Source organism: Jaculus jaculus, chromosome 8 (assembly GCF_020740685.1).
Source record: "Jaculus jaculus isolate mJacJac1 chromosome 8, mJacJac1.mat.Y.cur, whole genome shotgun sequence".
In the NCBI taxonomy this organism is placed as follows: Eukaryota; Metazoa; Chordata; class Mammalia; order Rodentia; family Dipodidae; genus Jaculus; species Jaculus jaculus.
In genome coordinates this window covers 102,405,288-102,427,820 of record NC_059109.1, presented here as the reverse complement: position 1 = coordinate 102,427,820, position 22,533 = coordinate 102,405,288, and the positions used below count along the sequence as shown (strand labels likewise).

General features: G+C 49.2%; 2 protein-coding genes across 2 annotated transcripts in view; one reads left to right on the top strand and one right to left on the bottom strand.

Moving 5' to 3' along the window:
- The window catches only part of Ralgapa2 (Ral GTPase activating protein catalytic subunit alpha 2), a 366,249-nt gene extending 358,520 nt beyond the window's left edge, over window positions 1-7,729 (top strand). Inside the window, exons 42-43 of the transcript XR_006638510.1 lie at window positions 4,658-4,718; window positions 7,374-7,729. The gene's annotated coding sequence lies outside the window, so the exon portion shown is untranslated. The remainder of the gene's footprint in view (window positions 1-4,657; window positions 4,719-7,373) is intronic.
- A 4,602-nt stretch (window positions 7,730-12,331) lies between these two features.
- Window positions 12,332-15,143, bottom strand: Insm1 (INSM transcriptional repressor 1). The gene has a single exon (XM_045157488.1). It carries the CDS (start codon window positions 15,026-15,028, stop codon window positions 13,484-13,486), a length of 1,545 nt encoding a protein of 514 aa, XP_045013423.1. The 5' UTR covers window positions 15,029-15,143; the 3' UTR covers window positions 12,332-13,483.
- Window positions 15,144-22,533: the final 7,390 nt, after the last annotated feature.

Here is a 22,533-nt window from a genome sequence, read left to right as displayed (position 1 = left end):
GGAGGAAGAGGATTGTGAGGGCACAGGGAGGAGGCAGCTGTGTGCAGCCAGGAAGCAGTCCTACACTGGAGAACAAGGTCAGAGCCCTCGGGATTCAATCACTTCCCAAAAGCAACCAAAACCCAGATACACGGATCAGCTTAAATTAAGACCATCATTTTTGCTGTAATAGACTACTTGATCATTTTAGAGTTATATAAAATCTCTTGGAGTTATAATGCTTAAAAATGAAACAAAGGGGCTAGAGAGGTGGCTTAGTGGTTAAAGCACTTGCCTACAAAGCCTAATGACCCAGGTTGTACTCCCCAGGACTCACAAAAAGCCAGCTGCACAAGGTGGTGCATGTGTCTGGTGTTTGTTTGCAGAGCCTGGAGGCCCTGCCATGTTCATATCCTCTTTCCCCCTCCTCCTTTCTCTCTCTCATAATTTTTTTAAAGTGAAACTAGGACCACATCTTTCTCTGTTTGTATGCAACTCATTACATGATCCATCGGCTCAAGAAAAAAATTAAAGGAGGGACATCTTAGCAAATAGCTTTTCAGCCATGTTAGGTACATCAATGAGGTCCTGCATTCAGTTTGTCCACCCCCCCCCCCCTTAGCCAGTGTTTCTTTCCATATAACATCCTAAGGAGTTTCATGGCTTTCAAAACTTCTGAAGACACTAACCGAAGTGCATCAAAATACACCGTATTTCCACCCTTCACTGTACATTGAGGAACACATGGCTTTGAGTGTTTGAGTCTCAAACATTCTGCCTCTTGTCTCCCATCCTTAAACCAGTCATACTAGTTGTCAAGGCCAGCTCAAGGTGGCCCCTGGGGTCATCATCAATTATACTCATGTCCTGTCCTGTGTGGTCCTTCTCACACCAGTTTAGAGAGGACTACTGCTGAGACCAGTAGAGCACAGAGGAAGTGATGTTTCTTTTGGCCTCTCAAGTGGCTTGCTCTGGGGAAAGCCACTGTGCTGTGAGGACATGCAGGTGGTGCTGTGGAGACTGAGGGCACGTAAGAAAGCCAGATTGTAAGTGGACCCTCCGACCTTCACTTGACTACAGTCCCGTTTGACAGCTAACTGTGACTTCATGCCATGTTCTAAGCTACAACCACCCAGCCTAGCTTGCAAGTGAAGTTTGTTTGTTTCGGGGTTTTGCTATATAACCCAGATGGGCCTTGAACTCAAAATCCTTCTGCCTCAGTAATTCTGGACACTGGGGTTGCAGGGATACATCACCATGTCTGACTGCTTCTGAATTTCTGACCTACATGAATGGTTGGGTATAATAAATGTCACTTTTCTCATCCACTGAGTTTGGGTGGTTTGTGTCTACATACTTACAGTAACTGGAATGTTGTCCTGACGATCACTGTGAAGGCACTTACATTCAACAGTACATTCTAACAGTTGTTTGAATCCATGATGTCTAAGATACTCCTACAAACCCTATTCTTTTGGGGCTAGCCACTGTATTTCTTGGAAAGAATGGTACACCTGGGACCCAGAAGCCTCAGGTCTAATCTTAGTCTGGAAGAGCACTGTGATACAGAGCAAGGCACACAACATTCACAGACATTTTAATCACATATAAATTGAGGTACAACAATACTTGCCATGAGGAGTTGAAGTGAAACCCAGTGGAAAAGCTCAAATTTGGATACTGTGAATACCAGAACTCTAAAAACAGCAGGGGTGTTTTTAGGTATATTGCTATATAATGGATCACCCCCAAGAACCAGTGGCTTAAAACAATAGCAATCATGTTACAGCTCTCTTTACAGTTCTGGGACTGAGCAAAGCCAACTGGGTCATTCTCACCTGGCCTTTCTCAAGCAAAGGTCCCGAAAGGGTGAGGGAGCTGGTTCCTCACTATTGAGTGAGGCCACAGTTCTCACTGGCCATAGGACACCTACATGTGGCCCCCATGTGTGGCTTGGGCTTACCCACAGCGAGGGGAGTGACAGACCCAGGCAGAAGCCATTTCTGACCTCAGAAGTCATGCAGTGTCTACAATAATCCAGGAAGCATTCCCAATGACTCACCCAGTGCTTTGGAGGGAAGGACATGGCATAGACTTCAGCATGACAGGGATGTAAAGGAACTTGCAAAATGTTTTTAAACCCAAACCAGGTGTACTTGTATTATCTAAAATTTAAAATCACTGTTCTCTCACATTTTGTGTCTAGGTTTCATTGATATTAGAGAGAGAGAACAGCAATGGTATTGAGTGAGTTCTTGCCAGCACTTGACCTAAATACATTTACAACAGCCCTGGAGGTACTTAGTTGCAGACAGCCAAATCCACTTTAGCCAGCTGAAGCAGATGCATCATTGAAATCAAGTCTCCTGGCCACCTCACATTGTATATAGAAGTTTCACACAAGTCAGACTTTGAGGTTAAAGATCCAGGAACAAGCCAGGCATGGTGGCACACGCCTTTAATCCCAGCACTCGGGAGGCAGAGGTAGTAGGATCGCTGTGAGTTTGAGGCCACCCTGAGACTACAGAGTGAATTCCAGGTTAGCCTGGGATAGCGTGAGGCCCTGTCTCGGGGGTGTGGGGGGGAAGATCCAGGAACAGCACTCGGTGAGTGAGACAGCCAGGCCAGTGCACCTGCAGCTGACTGCTTGATGCAAGCTTTCACCATGGCCATCAGATACATGCCTTTCTGTCCCTCCCCAGTGTGGCTCACACTTGGCTTCACATTCCTCTTCTGGACCTGTGTCTCATGGCTCTTCTGTTCAGAGACCAGGCACCCATAGTCTGAGTTATGACAGTGACGTCACTCCTCGTGTTTGACACTGATCTGAATATTCAACCCATTTTCCATAACCTTCTCACAGACCTAGCTCCAAGGGAGGCAGGTTTGGGGGTTCTACATTGGGTAAGCAGGACTTATGCAGTAGATTATATGGTCATAAAAGGTGTTCAGGGGCTGGAGGGATGGCTTAGCTGTTAAGGCATTTTCCTGCAAAGCCAAAGGACCCAGCTTCAGTTCCCCAGGAACCATGTTAGCAAGATGCATAAGGGTTGCATGCATCTGGAATTTGTCTCCAGTGGTTGGAGGCCCTGGTGTGCCCATTCTCTCTCTCTCTCTCCCTCTTTCTCTGTCAAGTAAATAAATTTAAAATAATAATAAAGGTGTTCAGAAGTCATGGTACAAGAAGGAGAAGGTCAGAGAACAGACTAACCACTTTCCCAAAGTCACATGGCTCTTAAGTAGTAGAGACAATATAATAAGAGTGGGTATTTGTACTCCAAACCTATGGTACCTTACAGCCACAGTATGCTGGGAAAGGAACTTAGTACCTTCGTACATGAGCTTGGAAACAATCCCTCCACAGTGAAAGATACAGTTTCAGCAATCTCTTTAAGGCATAGAGTTTAGAAACTAATTTTCTTGGCGTTGGGCAGGATATCCAGGGCCTCATGCTTGCTAGCAAGTACTCTACCACTGTTTGAATACAAAATATCCTCTATAGATTCATGTGCTTTTAGAGGCTTGGTCCCCAAATGATATCTGTTTTGGAACATGGCATAAGCTTTAGGAGGTGGATCCTAGTGAGGATATGTCCTGTGCCTTTGAAGAGCTTATATTGCCCCTATCTCCTTCCTCTTTGTCTCTGCTTCCTGGCCACCATGGGATGAGACTCTTTGCCCTGCCATGCATTCCCACCACCAAGCTCTGCTTTATTGCAGCCCAGACACTCCAGAGAGCCAGCCATGGACTGTAATGTCTGAAACATGAGCCAAAATGAATCTTTGCTCCTTTTAAAAAATTCAAGTATTTGTCACAATAACAACAAAAAAAAGGGCTGGAGAAATGGCTTAGCAGTTAAGGCACTTCCTTATGAAGCCTAAGGACCCAGGTTCAATTCCCCAGTGCCCACATAAGCCAGATACATAAGGTGGTACATGCATCTGGAAGCTTTGACATGCTATCTCTCACTCGAATAAATAATTTTTAAAAACCAACCTGGCCAATACACTCTGAAGTATTTTATTAAATGTTTCTAGTCAGGCATCATGGCACATATAATTAATGGCACCACTCAGGAAGCTAAGGTAGGAGGATTACTGAGTTCAAGGCTAGCATAGACTACATAGTAAGTTCAAGGCCAGCCTGGGATAGATAGGAAAACACTGGCTCAAAACACAAACAACAATAGACTTTCTTAACTCCAGTCTCAGAATTTGGGTTTAGGTTCAGTGCATTAGGGAGAGCTGCACCTTCCTCCCTCTGCTGCCCTCTGGACCTGTTGTGCTCAGGGATAATTTTTCCTTCATTCACTCATGCTGGTTGTCATGGTTCTGGGATGGCCCATTAACTTGCCTACAAGTGTAGAACAGCAAGTGATTTCCACAAACAAGTGCTTTCAGAACCAAAATGAAAAATAGACAACTAGATAGAAGATGGCATGGATGAGCTAGCTCAGGCTGGTATTCCCTCTGGGTCATGGCTTAAAATGCCACCATTCACAATTTCTCTTTTTCTCTCCCTCCCTCTCTCCTCTCCTCCCCCCCTGCATCTATAGCATATTAAAGCATGACAAAAATGGTGCAGGATCTATGAATTTGATATTAAGTGCATACAATTGTGATTTTAATGAATCAGTGTTGAATTTACTCAATTTCCTCATGGGGACTTGTGTTTGTAGATTTATGGAAATAAGAAGTTTCTCCTGTGTATGAAGTAGGAAACAACTTCTCTCTCACAAGGTAGGATTTTTGAGCTCTTATTTTACTTCTTGTTCTTGGCAGGAAGAAAGCAATTCACCATCCACTTGAATGCTCTCATTCTGGATGCTTGCCCCTTGGGTTTCTCTCTGTGACTCAGTTTACTTCTTAATCTCATGTCAATGTAGCCAGCTATAAATATGCCTCCTTGTAGGGCTTTCCACCTGCTAATATGTCCCACAGGGATAAAGATCAATACAAGCCTTTGTAGAGTCACTGGGAGTTCAGTGAGTGAGTCATGTAAAGGCAAATGAACTGAGGTTTAGCTGTTAATATTGTCATTATTTCATTATTGGTTTGGGTTAGTGGCCCCTAGTGAAGACTTCAAGCCACCAACTCATTCTAGGACAAGCTTTCTGTTGGTGGCCAAATCTGGGATAACATCTGGGAATAAGAGCTCACACTGTCAATGCAGCGCAAGGTTCAACATAGTAAACACAGACTCCCTGGAATCTTGTTCAAATGTAGCTTCTGATGCAGTACATCCAAGGTGGCATCTACAGATAGGTTTTTCTAACCAGCTGTCACGTGGTGCTTATGCTACAGGTCCATAGTCCACACTTTGCATAGCCAAGCTCTAAAGAGGGGATGTTGAGAAAGTTCAACACACTTTCCACTGTGACTTCCTATCACTGGCTTTGTTATGCAGCTATCACAGAGCACCACAGACTGGGTGATTTATATGAGCAGACATCATTGTCCTCAACTATTTGAAGACTGAGAAGTCTATGTTCTAGGCGCTAGTTTCTGGCCAGAGCCTTCTTATTATAACATTTCATTGCAGAAGGTGAGAGAGAAGCAAAAGAGGGCCACCACCACTTTTGTAACAAACTCAACCCTTAACATTCACAATGCTAATGAATCCACACATGGTGTCAAAGCCATCTTGACCTCCACACCTCTCCTTGGGCCCTGCCTCCCAACATTCACATTGACTATTGCATTTCCAATGCATGAACTTTGGAAGACACATTCAAACCATGACATTGTTATGATTGACACACTCGTAAGACTGAATCAGAAAACGGTTTTAAGATGGTGAAGTATCATAGTGATGGTGGTAATAATGGAATCCAAGGATAATTTTTGAACATATAAGCTCACAGTTATCACTATAGATGAGTCAAGGAGCTATCATATGCACTTATGTGAAACATGCTGGCTCATTAAAATGATTTGAGATTATCATGTTTTATAAAGACAGTCTTTGGAGGCTAAGTGTGGTGATACGTGCTGTAATCCCAGCACTTGGAAGGCTGAGGCAGAAAAATCATGAGCTCAAGACCAGCCTAGACTACATAGTGAGAACCTGTGTTAAAAAAGCAAACCAGGGGGGACTGGAAAAATGGCTTAGTGGTTAAGGCACTTGCCTGTGAAGCCTAAGGACTCGTGTTCAATTCTCCAGGTCACAGGTAAGCCAGAAGCATAGAGATGCAAGTACACAAGGTTGCACATGTTCATAAGTGGTGCATGTGTCTGAAGTTTGAGTGCAGCAGCTGGAGGTCCTGGCACACCAATTCTCATTCTCTCTCTCTCTCATTAAAAATAATAATAATAATAATAATAATAAAGAGCAAACCAGGGCTGGAGAGTTGGCTCAGTGGGTAAAGGTGCTTGCTTACAAAGCCTGATGATATTCCAGGTTTGTTCCCAAGTACCCATATAAAGCCAGATGCCCAAAGTGATGCCTGTGCCTGGAGTTTGCAGTGGCAGGAAGCCCTGGTGTGCCTATACTCACTCACTTTTTGTCTGCTTTGTCTTCTCTCTGTCTCATAAATAAATAAATGAAAACAAACCAAACTAAACAAGCATACAAAGATACTCATTTGTAAACCCCCAAAAAGATGTCAAGTATAATAATTCATCTTCCAAAGAAGCAGTAAAGATTTTCCTGTCAGGGCTGGGGAGATGGCGCAGTTTGTGGTGCTCACTACCCAGCATGAGGACCTGGGTTTGTGTGCGCGGTACTCACATAAAAGCCTGGTGGGGTGGCACATGCCTGTAAGGCCAGCACTAGTGAGGAGTCCAGGACTGGCTGGCTACTTTAGCCAAATCAGTGAATTTCAGGTTCAATGAGAGACCCTGACTCAAAACATAAGGTGGAGAGCAATTGAGGAAGATCCCCACTGTCGACCTCTGGCCTCCACATACATACGCACTCACGTGCATGTGAATACATTTATATGCACACACCACGCACGCACAAACAGCTTCCACTCAAAAGCATGAGACACACAGGGAGAAAAAGAATGCTGTGTTCTGTGGTATATCATAGTCGACGAGTGCTGAAGCTCTAACATGATTCTGTTCAACATTGGGCAACCAGAGCCTGGGATGTGGCTCGTCTCCCTTTGTCCCTGACTCTTCACAATTTGATCATTTTCAGGTCCCTATTCCTACCAGTTTCTGCCCATCTCCGAGTAACAACCTCTTTGCAGCTGAATTCTAGAATGATAAAGGCTTGTTTTACATGACATAGTAGGGAGACAGCAATAGAAAGAGCTGGAGATCAGTTGATGCTACAAGCTTTTAAATGGCAATACTGGACATGTGCATGTCAGCCCAAGTTTCCCATCCTTTTCTGTTCTTTGTGCTCAGAGGAAATTGTAGCCTAATTTTTTTTCCTTTCTCCCATAGAAAGAGCCCTTCTCTGCAATCTGCTCCTCCGTGCACTAGCGCCTCTTGGTGTCCTATCAGATTGGACACACAATAGCCTCTTGGCTCGCTGTTCTTTCTGTCAGCATCAGGTGTGACTGTCACCTGGCTGTGGTGTTTGAGAAGGGCGCATGGCATGGGGGCTCTCGCCCTGAACAACAGAGATGAAGCAGATGTTGCATACAATAAAAGAGCCGTCTCTGATGAGTGAAAGCGGAGAGCGATGAATTAAGGTTGAAGTTTCCGGCATTATTGTTTCCCTGCTGCGCTGTGTGTGCTCAGTCTACTGGCTCAAACCAAATGGAAGGAACAGTGAATGCCTGCATTCTGGTGCAGAGGAGGCACACTGGGAAATCAAATGCAAACTGGGGCCACAGCTCCTTGATGCTGTTCGAATTACAGAGTGTGAATGTGTCACATTTGGAACACAGGCTCTTGCCAATCATGCCTTTAAGATGTTCCTACTGACAGCAAATATTATCCAAGTTTCACTCCAGTTTAGTGCATGTTCTAACAATGGTTTGCCCCACGAGTGTGGGCTAAGTGCATTGAATTAGATTGGGGGGGGGCAGAGGGATCAAAAACCGAAGACACCGGTACTGATGATTAGTGTAGAAATGCCACCAGGAAGACCACACAGGACAGAAATCTTCAAACAAGACAAGCATGAATGTATTCACCCCATAACCCATCTGCTCACCATATAGAAGGGAGTGTACATGGCTGAATTTCACATTCCACGTGCAACAGAGCAAGCCCACAGTAAAAAGGGGTAAAAAAAATGATGACAGTTGGGCTTAAGATATGAAAGGGTATATGTTTGGGTTAGTGAAAATGTGTTAACTGGCTTTACATTGTTTGCTGAAATATGTCCTGTGATTCAGAGATGCATATCAGACCTTCATAACAAGCCCCCTCCCTGCTCAAAATGTTATGAATGATAACTTCTAAGCCAAGGGGGTTTCCTCTCTCATCCAGCTATAAGAAATCAACTTCTCTCAACACAAAAGTCTATCCTGGGTCTCTCAGTAGGGATAGCCTTCCTCATGGTCAGTTGCTTTCAAGACTATATCTGATTTAGAGTCATTTCCCCTGGTGGTTCCACATACAGAATGAGTCCAAAAAAGTAGAACTCATTTGTCTTCAGAAAATTCTCTTTGGACATTGCCTTGGTGGCAACAAAACCTACAGCCAGCTGTTGGCACAAAACGAGGAATTATTGAAAACCGTAGCTCTGTTATTTCCATGAGGAGTTCCCAAGGTCATTTGGTGGAGAGCCAAGATGATCGTCTTCTTGAAAATCCCAGGCATGTGGGTCTTCCCTGGCCCTCTCTCATTATAGATTCTATGTACCTGACCTTGCTTGGAAATGTTGGTGGATGACAGGTGCCAAGTGACAAATTGGACTCTGGATCCAGGAACTCAGGACTTCTAGCAGAGGCTAGTCTGATCTGCTCACTCTGAGACATCCTGAATAGTTCTGTGGGCTGCTGCCCACAGACAATCTTGTCTGCCCAGCATGTCTCCTTAAGTTACAGAGCCAGTTCTCACTACTGAACTTTTGGTGTTGCTGATCTACCTATCAGAGATAATTACTACATCACAACTAACAAGGAATCAGTATGCCAAACTTCCTCTAGGAGTGGTATTAAACACTGCAAGCAGCTTATAAAGCAGCAAAAAAAATCCTCTAAAATATGAATCTCTCTCCCCCTCTCTCCTTGCAGACTTTTCCATGCCTTATGATGAGAGCCTGTCTTCAGACCACCATAGTGTGCTCCATGCTTGGTACCATCTTGGTGACCAAATGAAATCAGGTTTCATTGCATGTTGCGAAGTTGGTTCTCTCACCTTGTGGGTTTCTCTCTACAGCTCACTTTCCTTATTCTCCAAATTCCACAGCTTTTACCTCAGTCACCAAGCATTATAGGTTTCTTTAGCTTGGTCAAAAGCCTGTAACTTTCCTTAGCCCCATATAAGCTAACCAGTGATATATTTTACCCCTCATACTAGGGATCTATTTGCCAGACAATTTCTCTTCAAAATCCAAATGTTTTTAGATAAGTTTGGTTCAAATTAAGCTTTCCACAGACTGGCAGGTTTATAACAAATTCTTTAAAATATTTTATTGATTTATTTATGAGAGAGAGAGAGAGAGAAAGAGAACAGGCACTCCAAGGGCCTCTAGCCACTGTAAACAAACACCAGACACATGCGCTACCTTGTGCATGTGGGGAATTGAACCTGGGTCCTTAGGCTTCACAGGCAAGTGCCTTAACCATGAAGCCATCTCTCCCATCCCAAGTTTGTAACAAATTTTAAATGTTGTTGGGGAAAAGTATTCCTGACAAAGGGGCTGTCTCCTACCTGTGTGAACAATGCCTGGTCCTTCTGAGGTCCTACTGTCTCTCATCAACTAATCTGTGGAATCTTCCCCAGATGTCTCACAGCACACAGATTCCCTCTTCCTCCCCCTCACGGTCATATACCAGCAAACATTACCTCTAGTTAACGAACCCCAGAGGAAGCAAGGAAGTCAACCTACTAAAGCCATGGATTCTACCCAAGCCTCACCAGTCTTCTTTTTCCTTTCTCTTTCTTCATTCTCTTTTCCTTTTGGGGGGGACAAGATAACTAGTAGGGGAAGAATTTCTACAGTGTCATCTGCTCTCTAGAACTGATAGGGTCCTCTGCTTTGCCTGGTTTCACTCTGTGGAAGTGTGTGGAATGACCAAAGGGATGGGATAGCTTAGCTCAGGGAAGGAGGCCACTGATTCAGGCTACAGGCACCAGCAACAGAGCAAAGGAGTCCAATGAGAGGTAGTACACCCTCACCAGCAGCACCCCCACATAGATACACTAGGCACCATTCACCTGGGGCTAGCCTGGCACCCAGGTATCTGCAGGGCACCTGGCATGTCCCCACATGTCACTGTGTGTGCACAGCCCAGCCATTGGTTCTGGTCATCTGACAAGTGTGATTCCTCTGTCCATGGTGCTACACAGAAGGAAGAAAACCTTGTAGCCTAGGCCTTTAGGAACACTGGGCAGGTCAGACCTTCCCAGCACAGCAGTCCTGCTCTGGGGCCCTGTAAGAGCTCCCATTCCTCTGGCCTCAGAGAAGTCAAACACAGCATGTTTACAGTAGCCTTCACAGCCATATAAAGAAGGGGCTGTGCTTTCCCCTAGATATTCTGAAATAGGAGCCCTGGGAGCTCACTATCTGGGGAAGCATAAAAAGAGAGATTCTGACTTCCTACCTGTGGAAGAGGTTGCTAGGTCATATTTCATTGCTCTGAAATAAACTGGCCAAACTTCTCCTCTGTACTGTTGACTCTTCAGTTGTCACCACTTACTGTGCAGGTTCGCTCACCAGTTCACATAAATGAAATTTTGTTTTTATTTTCATAAAGGTATATTTGTCCAACCGAAATAAATTTCCCCACAGACAAAAGAGCACATGAACAATGAGTTTTGTATTTATAAAGGTGGATCGTTGATGAATTCCTGCTTTATAATCATGGGCAAAAATAATAGTCCAACACAGACGCCAGCTGTCTTTCCTTCAGACAGGTCTGGACTTGTCACGTGTGGCCAGACTTCATGTTTCTAAGAAAATGTCTTATTGTTGTAGAACATAAATGCACTGCTCCGTAGTTTAAGGGGCTTTCACAATGCACGATGCAATGCAGTGAGACAATTATTAAACTTCTCATACTGTGTTGTTGGGGTAGGGAAACAGGTAGCAGCCCATACATTTGGGCTTTTCTTTGTTTTCATCCAAAGTTTTCAGGATATTGTAAATGCTGTTCTGTTCCTGCAGTGTTTTATGGTATCTACTGTAAGGTTGTCTTCTTATTTCCAAGCTGGTAAAATGGAGGTGGTTGGTGACACAGACAGCTGGCAGTGTGCTCCAGAGGTGACTTACCTGGAGTGGGTTTTCCTCATTGTTACAGAGCCTGGGAGCCTCGCGGGGCAGGAGTGTGCCAGACTCAGAATCCTCAACTCAAACCATGAGGCTCAGAACCTGGTCAGCTTTTCCTTCCAAGTTCTTCCTGCACTGTCCACCCTTATTGAAGGCATTCTTTGGTGACCCCATCACTGTGTAGATTTCTAACATCTCTATGGACAGCAAATGTGGTTGGGAGATGTAGTGGGCCTTAGAAAACAAGTAACAAAACCACACAAAATGAAGGGAACGCTCATCTGCAATGGGTAGCACAGTTCCTTAATTGTTCGGCTCACAATATTGGCTGGTGAGTGTCAGAACTGTTCTTCAAAGAGTTGAGTGACAAGTAACGGAAAACATTGTAATTACCTGTTATTAAATTTAATACACCAAACAGATGGTGTTCCCCCCACCCTGCACCCATAGTTTGCTCACCTGATTGGAAACTTATTTCAGAGCCCTTGCTCCAAAATCATTTGTGTAACTTGTGTTGCATTCATATGCAAAATGGCTTTTGCTTCAATTTGCAAATCTGGCCATAAAGCCACTGCTGATTTCCCCTAGTTGATCCTTAATTAACAAAATTTCTTCACTTTATGTATTTGAGAAATGGCTGTTACCCAGAGCCCAGATTGTAAGGAAGTCAAGCCTTTGCTAAATAAAAGTGGTGCTCATACATCCCTCAGTGCAAAGGAAATTCCTCTGCTTGCTTAATTAGATCTCGGAAGGGCTGCCACTGTCGAGTCCAACCCACTGCCCTGCACATTTTTGTAAAAAAAAGAAAGAAAGAAAGAAAGAAAGGAAGGAAGGAAGGAAGGAAGGAAGGGAGGAAAGAAAAACACTACACAGTACAACTCTGTTGACAGTGGTGGTGTTTTTCCTTAGTAAAGAAATAAAGGCAGCTTTTAAGAAATCACCAGAAATAGTAACTGAAAAATCTATTTTAACTCATTTTTGAAGGCATGTGATCCAGAAATAAGACCACCATTCATTGACTTTGAAAATATTTTATTTGAATAGTAAATATTTATACAGTTGAAACAGTTCTATTGAAGCTTTCTATAAATAGCTAAGAATTAAGAAAATAATGTATGTAGAAAAGAGATTGCATTTAAAAGTAAGAGCTGTCAGTTGTACAGGGGCCCCGGGGCCCCCCAAGCAGAATAAAATGGTAGGTTGTCTGTAATTCCCTCAGATAAGGTATAAAAGGTAAAACTTCCACAGATCCCTTTAGGAAAAAAAAAAAGGCTCTCTTCTAAAATGCACAGTGAAATGTCAAGAGTGGTAGAGGGAAAGCGCGCGCACACACAAAAGAATTTGCAATCAAATAACATCGTAATCTTCATAATTAATATAAATAAATAAAGAATAAATAACAATTACTCATAAATCAACATATACATTTAGAGGGAACTCATATAGTCCTACCTCAACCAAGATGATCGAACCAAAACGTCTTAAGTGAAACACTGAGGCAGTTACCACAGCATCCGGTGAAGATTTCCTTTCCCTCCCCCCACCAAAAAAAAACAATCCCAGACAGACAACAGGTCAAGGCATTTGTGGCTATACTAAAGAAAAACTCTTTTTTTTAAGCAATTTGATTTGTTCACATACAAAAAGGTAAAGCCAGACTCCAGCAGTTCACAAGCCATAATAAAGCTAATCGTGTGGGAAATTCAGTTTACAGCCTGTGAAATATAAAGGCATTTATTCCTCAAGATTCACCCAAAACAACCCGTACGCTACAGACAGAGCAGAGATTGGTAGGCGAGAGCAAAACCGCACTTCTAGACCATGAACACAGCGAATACTAGCAAGAAAAACAGCTTCGCCCCTCAAGGGGAGGCTTCCAACCACGAGACACACGCGTAGCTTTTCTCCCTTGTACAGAAAGAGATGACTCCTGTTGCGCCATGGTGGTTGGGGGGAACACAACGCAAAGGTGGGGGAGGAGGGGGGTCTAAAAGGAGTCACAACGAGAGGACCAGGGTTACCATCAGGCCACATCGAGAGAAGCGAAGAGGACACTTTCATCCAGGGGAGCGCCCCGGAGCAGACGCGGGGGGTTCTGCGGTGCAGGACGCGCCCTCTTTGTGGGTCTCCAAATGAAGGCACAGTTCTGGGGGCCTGGAGGCGCACTCTAGCAGGCCGGGCGCACGGGCACCTGCAGGAGGATCACCTGTCTGTTTTCGGACGGGTGGCACTTGTTGATGTGCCGCGTAAGGCCTGGCGAGCTGTAGAAGGTGGCCGGGCAGTACTTGCAGGGGAACACCTGGGCGGCGTGCAGCAGGCGCAGGTGGCGCTCCTGGGCGCCCTTGCTGGGGAAGGTCTCCCCGCACACCGGGCACAGGTGGCACTCGGCGGAGGCACTCAGACCCAGCACGCTGGCCGCCTCGCCGTCGCCGGCCGCCTCCCGGGGCCCCTTTTCGTCGGGCCCCGCGTAGAAGGCCAGTAGGTCCTCGGCGGGCGGCGCTGGCGGCGCGCCCTTGGCCTGCAGCGCCTGGTGGTGTGCCAGCAGGTGCTTGCGCAGGTAGGCCTGGCGGCGGAACTTCTTGGCGCAGTGGTGGCACTCGTAGAGCCCGTCCTCAGAGCCCGACTCGGATACACCGCCGGGGCTCGGCGTGTCCCGGTCACTGCCGCCGCCGGTGGTCTCGCGCGCCTCAGCCCTGGCGGCGGCTTCGGGCTCGGGCGCGCGGGCGGCGGCGGGCGCGGGCCGCGGTTTGTGCCAGCGGCGGTGCGAGGCCAGGTTGGCCGGGCAGCTGAAGACCTTGGCGCACTCTGGGCAGCGGTACTCCACGCGCACGATGCGCGAGCACTTGTGTTGCGCCAGTGCGAACGGGTCGGCATACTCCTCCTTGCACAGCTGGCAGATGAACTCACCCAGAGGCCGGGCAGCGCCCCCCGAGCGGCCCCGCGGCGCCTCCACCGGGCCCTCCTTGATCTTGAGCCCCAGCACAGGCGACGTGGTCACCTCATCCTCGAAATGCAGCTTGCGGATGGCCTTGGGCTTCTTGGCACTCGGGGCCTTGGCTGCCTTAGATGGTGGCTCCGCGGCGACGGCGGCGGGGGGTGCAGGTCGCTTGCCCGGGGGCCGCAGGGCGGCGGCGGGGGGCATCGGAGGACCGGGCCCAGGGCCCCTGGCCGCCTCAGCCCCGGCGGAAAACGCCGTGCCCATCTTGAGCTCCGCGGGCGCGAACAGCAGCGCGTCGCCGCCGCAGGTGCCGCCGCCGCCCGCGCCGTTCGCGCCGCCGCCGCCCCCTCCGAGCAGCGCGGCGGGAGTGGGGAAGGACTCGGCCGACACGGGCGAGCCCAGGTTGAAGCTGCGCTCAAAGTACTTATGCTTCTCATGCTCGCGGCTCACGGGCCGCGTGGGGCTGTAGAGCGGCGCGGGGTGCGCGGCCTCGGGGTTGCCGAAGTGCGCGGCCCGCGGGGCCGGCGGGGGTGGCGGGTGGCCCGGCGCGCAGGCTAGCACAGCGGCGAGCGCCGCATGGGCGCGCTCTGCGGGCGGCGGCGGCGGCGGCGGCGGGGCGGGCAGCGGCCCGGGACTTGGAACCGGGGCCTCGACGCGGGTGCCCCCGGAGCCGGGCGAGAGCAGCAGCGCGCGGTCGCTGTCCTCGCCACCGCGGACCCGGTAGGACACAGGCGTGGACTTCTTGCTGCGCTTCACCAGGAAGCCACGGGGCATGTTGGCGCGACGCTAGAGTCAGACCCTGTCTCGGTCCCCACCTCCGCCGCGTTCAGTCCCGGTGGCCCTCAATGCTCCCAGCCCATCGCCTGAGCGCGGCGGCGGCGGCGGCAGGACTCGCGTGGCGCCGGCGGCAGCTGGACCGGCTCTGCGCCCTGCACGCGCGTCCCTGTCCTCGGGCTCGGAAGCCGCTCCCTTTTAACGGGGGGAGGGGGCCATTGTTCTCGCCTCCCGCTTTCCCCAGAGCCAATCAGCGCTTCCGCAGCTCCTTCGCCGGGTAGGGTGGGAGGGCGACGGAGCGGCAGAATGGGGGCCGGGACTCAGGGGTCGCCCGGTAGGTGCGGCAGATGTACCTGAGGGCGCGGGGCCCCAGCGCGCGCCCCTCGGCCGCCCCGCCCCGCCGCGCCCGGCGCCGCCGCCCCGCCTGGCCCAGGCACACGCCCGGCCCCGCCTCCCTTCACGGTCTGCTGCTCCTCTATGGGGAGGCGCACGTGCCTGGGCTTTGTGTGTCTCCTCCGGGGGGCGCGGAGCCGCCAAATGGGCCCGTCCATCAGCACGACAATGCGCGCCCCCCTCCCGCGCGGGGATTACCCGCGGGTCCCAAGCAAAATAGCAACAAAGGAGAAGAATGGCCCCAAATATGTCAGGAGGGTTCAATCCGCGAGCTGGAGCCCAGGGAGAAGTTGGGCACTGATTGGGTGGGGGCGGGGGAACACCCGAGGGTTGCGGCCAGGGGCCGAGAAGGTCGAGGAACGCCGGAGAGTCCCGCGCGCTGTTGGGAGAGAGAACCGAGACGGGGAAAGAGCTGTACCGTCCCGGCAGCAAGGGGCCCGCTCGTGCCTTGGCTGGACACGCCCGCCGCAGGACCCCGGGGCTCCGGGACCTGGGGCTGAGGCGCTGTGAGTGCTCAAGGCTTCCTCGGGCCAGGGGACGGTTTCTTCCGACACCGAGAAGCCAGCGGTTGGGTCACAACACGTTTGCGGTTGTCCGCAAGCGCGGGGCTTGGGGCGGAGAGCGGAGCGGCTGGATTCCAAAGGGAACTTGAATTTCTGAACTTTTTTCCTTTCCTTCCAGAAGTTCCCCGGGCTCCAGTACTGGCATCCTCGCAGGGACCCACCTCGGGCTTCCAGCGCCTCGGCGTCCTCCAGGACCGCGTGAAAGGCCATCAAGGTGGCTCGAGCCCGAAATGCGCGAGCCGCGTGGAGCGTGCGGGGAACTTGAGGTCTCCACCCTCCCCGCGCAGCCTCATGCATTTTCATTCCGAGCGGGCATTTTGTCTGCGGGTTGACATCAGATGCTAAATCAAGGGCTCCAATCAAGGAGCAGCAGAATAAAGCGGCCGCCTGTCTAGGCGCCCCCCTCCCTAGCCGTGCCCCCTTCACCTTTGTGAAGGAAATTAACCTCCGGCTATTGAGCGCCGGTCGCGGCCAATCTGGACGCAAAAGAGACGCGTGCTGCCGCCCGGGAGTGGGGGGGGGGGGAGGGGGCCAATCTGTCCTCGAAGGCTGGCTGCGGCCTCTCAGAGGACTAGCCGCTTCCACCGTGCCACCAGAAAAGACAACAGCCAAAGACACCCCTAACCACCACTCAGGGCAGCTCGATCTGGACCCAGACCGGGAACCTTGTCCCGGGTCCTCTTTCCAGTCCAGCACCGAGGAAACGTGCGCGCGCGCGCACACAAAATCTCCAGGGGAGGGGGCAGAACTCCCAGGCATAGAAGCCCGGATCATCCGTCACTGGGGAACAAATAGCCAAGCTACAACAAATGTCATAGGATGTGGGGGAAAATGTCACTTTATGGAAAGGGAGAGAAACATTTCTTTTTCTGCCAATCTCTGTAAGCCTAGATAGATTTTGCTGAGTTTTGCTTATGCATAATTCAACTGAAGGTATTTAATTGTTTTGGGTTTTCCCTCTGAAAATACCCGTGGAAATTAAACATAATTTTCAATGGAACCCACATGAGTCATAAATTGTGATAAGGACAGTTAGGATGAGTTAAACAAGGGGGAAAACGTTGGGTAATTTCATGTCTGTGATTTTTTTTTAAACCCACACATTGAAGAGAGAAGAATACATATAATGGAATATATTTTGGAAGTTATCATTCACTTAAATAATGCCAACGAAGATGAATGCGAATCCTTAAGAAAATTAGAAATCCTAAAATGAATTTACAATTTATCAACATGTTTCAATGTCAAAGTAACTGATGTTATTTCCTTGCTCTTTTGAACGCTGATTGATAACGCTGATGAAATTAGAAGTGGGAAAAGGATTCCGAGACAGCTTTGGCCAATTTTATTCTCTAATCAGGAATCCCATCTGGGTTGTGGAATAACCGGACTGGGCTCGGCTACCTAACCCCAACTAACTGAAGGGTATGTAGACCTTGCATACGTCATACGTAACCCTCATTTCATTGCACAGATAACAGAGTCACCTAGTGAATCTTGAAAATATAACACCCACCTAGAAATGGAAGGTGGGGGGGGGGGGAGTGAAAGCAACAATTGAAAAAAAAATCCTTGCCCGAGAGAATTCAAACAGGGTTCTGAATTTGGTCAGGGCATAGTCTTTTTCTTTGTGGTTTCTAGTCTTTACAGCAGAAGATCTGCTTTCAGACGTGGAGCGGGGGTTGCGGGGTCAAAATACATAGAAGCTTGGAAGGTCCAAGTATTTGAAAGTAATTTCATAACGCAGGGCTGAGGAAGAATTGGGCTGTGCGTGCGCACGCTCCAGCCACCCTCCCGCAGGCAGGTGCTTCCCGGCACCCGGTCGCGCGTCGCCACTGTGGGCTGTGTGGTTTTCTCCGAACCTGGGTGCCCGCCGGGTTGGGGGCAGCGGGTCCTCAAATCGGTCTTTCTCAGGGACACCCGGTGGGGACTAGGGCTGGGACCCCCCTGAGCTTTAATTCCCCTTTTTGCAGAGGGGCTGCCCGGGAGTCGGTGAGTAGCGGTTGGGTACCGAGATGTCCCTCCGGACTCCTAGGCCGGCGCTTCGGGAGACTCCCGAGGCCTCTGCGCTTCTTGACCTCGCGGCCTGGGGCGTGGGGGCTTCCTCCGACGGCTGCGCGTTCCTGACGCGGCCTGGGCGTCTGCTGTCGGGGCCGACCCCAGGCCCACTGTGACCCCAGTTCGGCTCGGAGTCAGAGTTGAGGCTGCGAGGTGTTTCTAGAAAGCAGGGATTTGGGGAATGAGCAGTCTTGGGGAATTTTGCCTTAGGAGTTGGAGTTGGCTCCTTCGGGTTTGGAGAAGTTGCTAGCCTTGAGCTCAGTGGAGGACTCTTGGGTCAGTAATCTCTGCCCACCTCGCAGAGAGTCTCTGTCTCTCTCTGTCTCTGTCTCTGTCTCTGTCTCTGTCTCTGCCTCTCTCTCTCTCTCTCTCTCTCTCTCTCTCTCTCTCTCTGTGTGTGTGTGTGTGTGTGTGTGTGTGTGTGTGTGTGTGTGTGTGTTTCTTTCCATTCTGCAGCAGACTCCTCTTCTCGCTTAACACAGTCTCCCCGCACCCCGCATGGCCCCTGGGTCCCACGACCCAGCTCCTCAAGCCCACCGCCAGGCTGTGGAGAGGCTTTGTGTTTGCAGGAATGAGGGGTTGTCGCGTCAGTCCCTGGGGCACGCGAGAGACACGCGCAGCCCGGCCGTCGGCCACCGCCCCGCCTGGCCGGGTCCGGCCTCCCGGCACCTCCCGTCCGTCCGTCCCCCCCCCCCACCCCCGCGGGCCATCGCCTTTGTTCAGCACATTAGCATAAAGCTGCCATGGATCTCCTGTTTAAATAATTCCACACACAAAAGGAGAGTGCATGAAAGAAGAGTGAACAAGAGCGAAGCCGCGAGGCCGTGCGCCCGGCGCGGGAGGGACGCGTCGAGTGTCCCCTCCCCTCCAGGGCCCAGGGCACCGCAATCTGCCGCGCGACCATTATGAGGACGCCGCTTTCATCCCCCGGAGCGCCGTCGGGCCACCGCACGCTTCTCGGAGTGCCCTCGGGGCTGTCTGTTTTTTTTTTTTTTTTTTTTTGCCTCGAGTGGGATTGGACGAAGAGGGAGCACAGGGGGTGGCAGGGGCGGCTAAACTGGCCCAGGCGACGCCTGAACACGTGGGAACGTCGCAGCCAGAGCGTTCTGGTAGGTAGACCCTGGAACAGCGCTTATCCCCCGACCCCGCGCCCACTTTGAACGTGGGTGCCGAAGAGCGCTGACGTCTGCCTGCCCGCTTTGGGGCGATGTGATTCGCAGCCCTTGTCCCAGAAAACGGACCCACAGAACTCCCCAACATCTACCCGCGAGGCCGGCTGTGCCACCGCCACCGCACCCTCCTCCCCCTCTGGGCTGGGAAGGGCGCTTTGGGCCTAGGCCAGCCTAGTCCTTTGGATCAGTGTCAGGCTGCCACTTTTCAGAGCAGCCTTACTCTCATCTCCTCCCTTACTCTCCTGGCTGTCATCTCCCCCCACCCCCCGCCTCCAGTCTCCCCTTTCCTTCCACCTCTCTTCTCACCTCTCCTGTCCTCCTCTCTCTTCTGGTTCTCTCCTTCGCTTCCAGCCCCCTCCTGACCTCAGAATGTCCCTCCCCTACTGTCTCCCACGGTGTCTCGCCCTGGGTGTTTTTCTGTCCTCCACCCCACCTCCATCTCCTCTTTTCCCAGTTGCTGTCCTCCCTTCGCTCTCCCTCTTCCTGGGTCACCTGTCTTCTCTCTGGTCTTCCACTCTCATCCCTTCTGTTCCTCCTCCTTCTCCTCCTCTCTCTTTTCCCACTCCTTGTCTCCTTCTCACTCCCCCTCTCACACACAGGCCAACGTGTGTTATTTTATTTGTCTAGAGAGAGCCTATTTGTTCAGTGATGTGTGGCCTCCTGGTCGCCTGCTTTAATAGGGGACGCGGAGGCTTGGTTTCTGTGAGCATTAGCATACAGCTGCTGGGCTCCCGCCCGGCTGCTTACTTTATCCCGGCCTTATCATCACTTCTCTCAGCCAGAAAACATTCAACAACTCCTCACACAAGCCATTTTCCAACCTGGGTCTCTGGTTCTTGGCTAGCACTGGCTGTCCCAAGTACAGCATTTCTATTTCCTCTCCTCTCCCTCTCCCTCTCCCTCTCCCTCTCCCTCTCCCTCTCCCTCTCCCTCTCCCTCTCCCTCTCCCTCTCCCTCTTCCTCTTCCTCTCTTCTCCTCTCCTTCTCTTTTCTCTTCTTTTACCTCTCCTCTTTCCCTCTTCCCCTACCCCATAAACATTGATTGGTTGGTTTTCCTGTGGCATTTGAGTGAGTAACACCCCAAGGAGCGGCTTTGGCCAGAAGGTGTCTACCTTTTTTTTTTTAACTTAAGAACTGGCATCTGTGAGGTTATAAGTGAAGCCAGATTTGGAAAAATAACTTTGGTATTTTATTGACAGTGTTGTTTGACACTCTAACATCCCAAGATAGGGTAGAGAGCCTGCTTAGCTTGTCCCCAAGCCAGTAGCAATGGAAAACCCACAGGACTTCAAGTCTTCACCCATTGTCTACAGAACTTGTGTCTTGCATACCAAGTCCAAATTCTGATCTTTTTGAAGCTTTTTTTTTTTTTTTTTTTTTTTTTTGCCAGTTCTTTTATCCTTAAGTCCTTAAAAAAGCCCATATCAAGCTGTGACCCATCTCCACTCTTAGGAAACATGCTCTCAAGATCTGCATGTATATACCAACATTCTTAAGTTCAGGAAATTATTTGGCACATATACTAAATTTTTTAGGCTCAGGAAATTACTTTTTCAGAATAGGACAAGAATTAAAATGTCATCAGTGCCCTTTGTAGAGTGAAGTATGTTTTGTATATAATTTAAATGTGCTATCATGCTAATGGACATCCATGACTATTTTTTTAAAGGCAGAAAAGAAAAACTATTATGAAATTTATGCATGACTTGGTGTTAAGGTTAACATAGTCATTTAGGGTCACTATGTGTGACTAGAGGCTTTATCATGGTAATACTTGGTCACAGAAGTCATAACTGTTGATCCTCTGGCGTTGTTCTGTTAATCTCTATTGCAGTGTCCCAGGGCCTGTCACCCAAGCTCCCTCCATTTATTGATGATTTTGACCCAGGTCCTCCTGGGAAAGGGAGGAGGGAAAGAAGAGAGGTACCCAAGCTGACTGGGTCAGCAGTCCCTAAAATATGTCTCCCTGTGTGTTGGGTATGAATTTGGAGGCATGGCTCAGGAGGGATCAGGCCCTAATTCAAGTGGCAGTTTGTACCATATGGCCAACCCTGGGCCCTCCCCCTAAATGACCCACACATTTGTGTCAAACCTATGTGTGAAGGAATTAGTGGCATTTATTGTTTGCTTTTGTCTGTCTTGGAAAAATCAGAGTTCAGTGTTCTGGAACAATTATTTCTGAAAAGTGTCAAACAACTTGGAAGTTCCAAGCAATGCTGCAACTTGTGGCATGGTTGGGTAGTGTGTAAGTAACCGACCTCTGGCTGCCAGCTCTCATGTATGATAGCTGGTAAGCCTTACTACTGGACCAATTTTGGTAACTGCTAACATAACTAAAATGGGGGGGGGAGAGGGAGAGAATAAATATGAATGAATATAAGAATGAATAAAACCCATAACTGCATTCATGAAAATCAATTTCAAGCTCCCTGCTGGCTTCCCAGGTCACCCTATCTCCTAGCAGACTACCAAACAGGTCATGTGCTGTTTCTGCTAGTTCTTGAACCCATGTGTTTTGGGATCATAAATTAGCTTTGTTTGTTTTTTTCTTCTTCTCCTCCTTTTGACTTTTTGAGACAAGGTTCCATTTTGTAACCTTGGTTGGCCTCAAACTCACAATATAGCCCAGTCTGGTCTTGAACTCACAGTGATTCCCATCTCAGCTTTCCCAATGCTGGCAAGGAGAGGCTTCTGAGCCACAATGTAGATGACAGGACCAGGGAACATTCCTTTTCTCCCAAAGCAACAGTGATCAGGGTCAAATAAAATGAATTTGACACATTTCATTACCATTTTAAAATGTAAAGCCTGTGTGTGTGTGTGTGTGTGTGTGTGTGTGTGTGTGTGTGAGAGAGAGAGAGAGAGAGAGAGAGAGAGAGAGAGAGAGTATCTCTGGATCTTTCAATGGGGGTGGGACTGGAAATATGCATTTTGAAAATACAAGGACTTTGAGAGTTGCCTCTTTCCTTTGGAAAGATCATGCCGGTGTTTACCCACTCACTCCTCCTAAGGGTGGATTACGGATTGAATTTCTCATAATTTGTTAACTAATTTTCAATTCTGAGCATACATGATTTTCTTTTAAAATCACTCACAAGTACTACTTGGTAAACATTCAAAGAACTAACAGAACTGGCAATAGAATATTACAGGAAATCACACCCGAGGTAAAAAGTTTTGCACAGTAGGAGCTCCTTCATTGTTAGAGGTTTATTTGGCATGGGAACAAGCCCCTCCTCTGGAAAGCAACCTGCCCCAGCAGAGCAGCACGGCCGAGCGCCACCTCCTGGAACACAAGGAAACGACAGGACCCAAGGAG

Excerpts from the sequence above, each read along its gene's own strand:
- Insm1 (XM_045157488.1), bottom strand. The coding sequence starts at position 15,028 with ATGCCCCGTGGCTTCCTGGTGAAGCGCAGCAAGAAGTCCACGCCTGTG.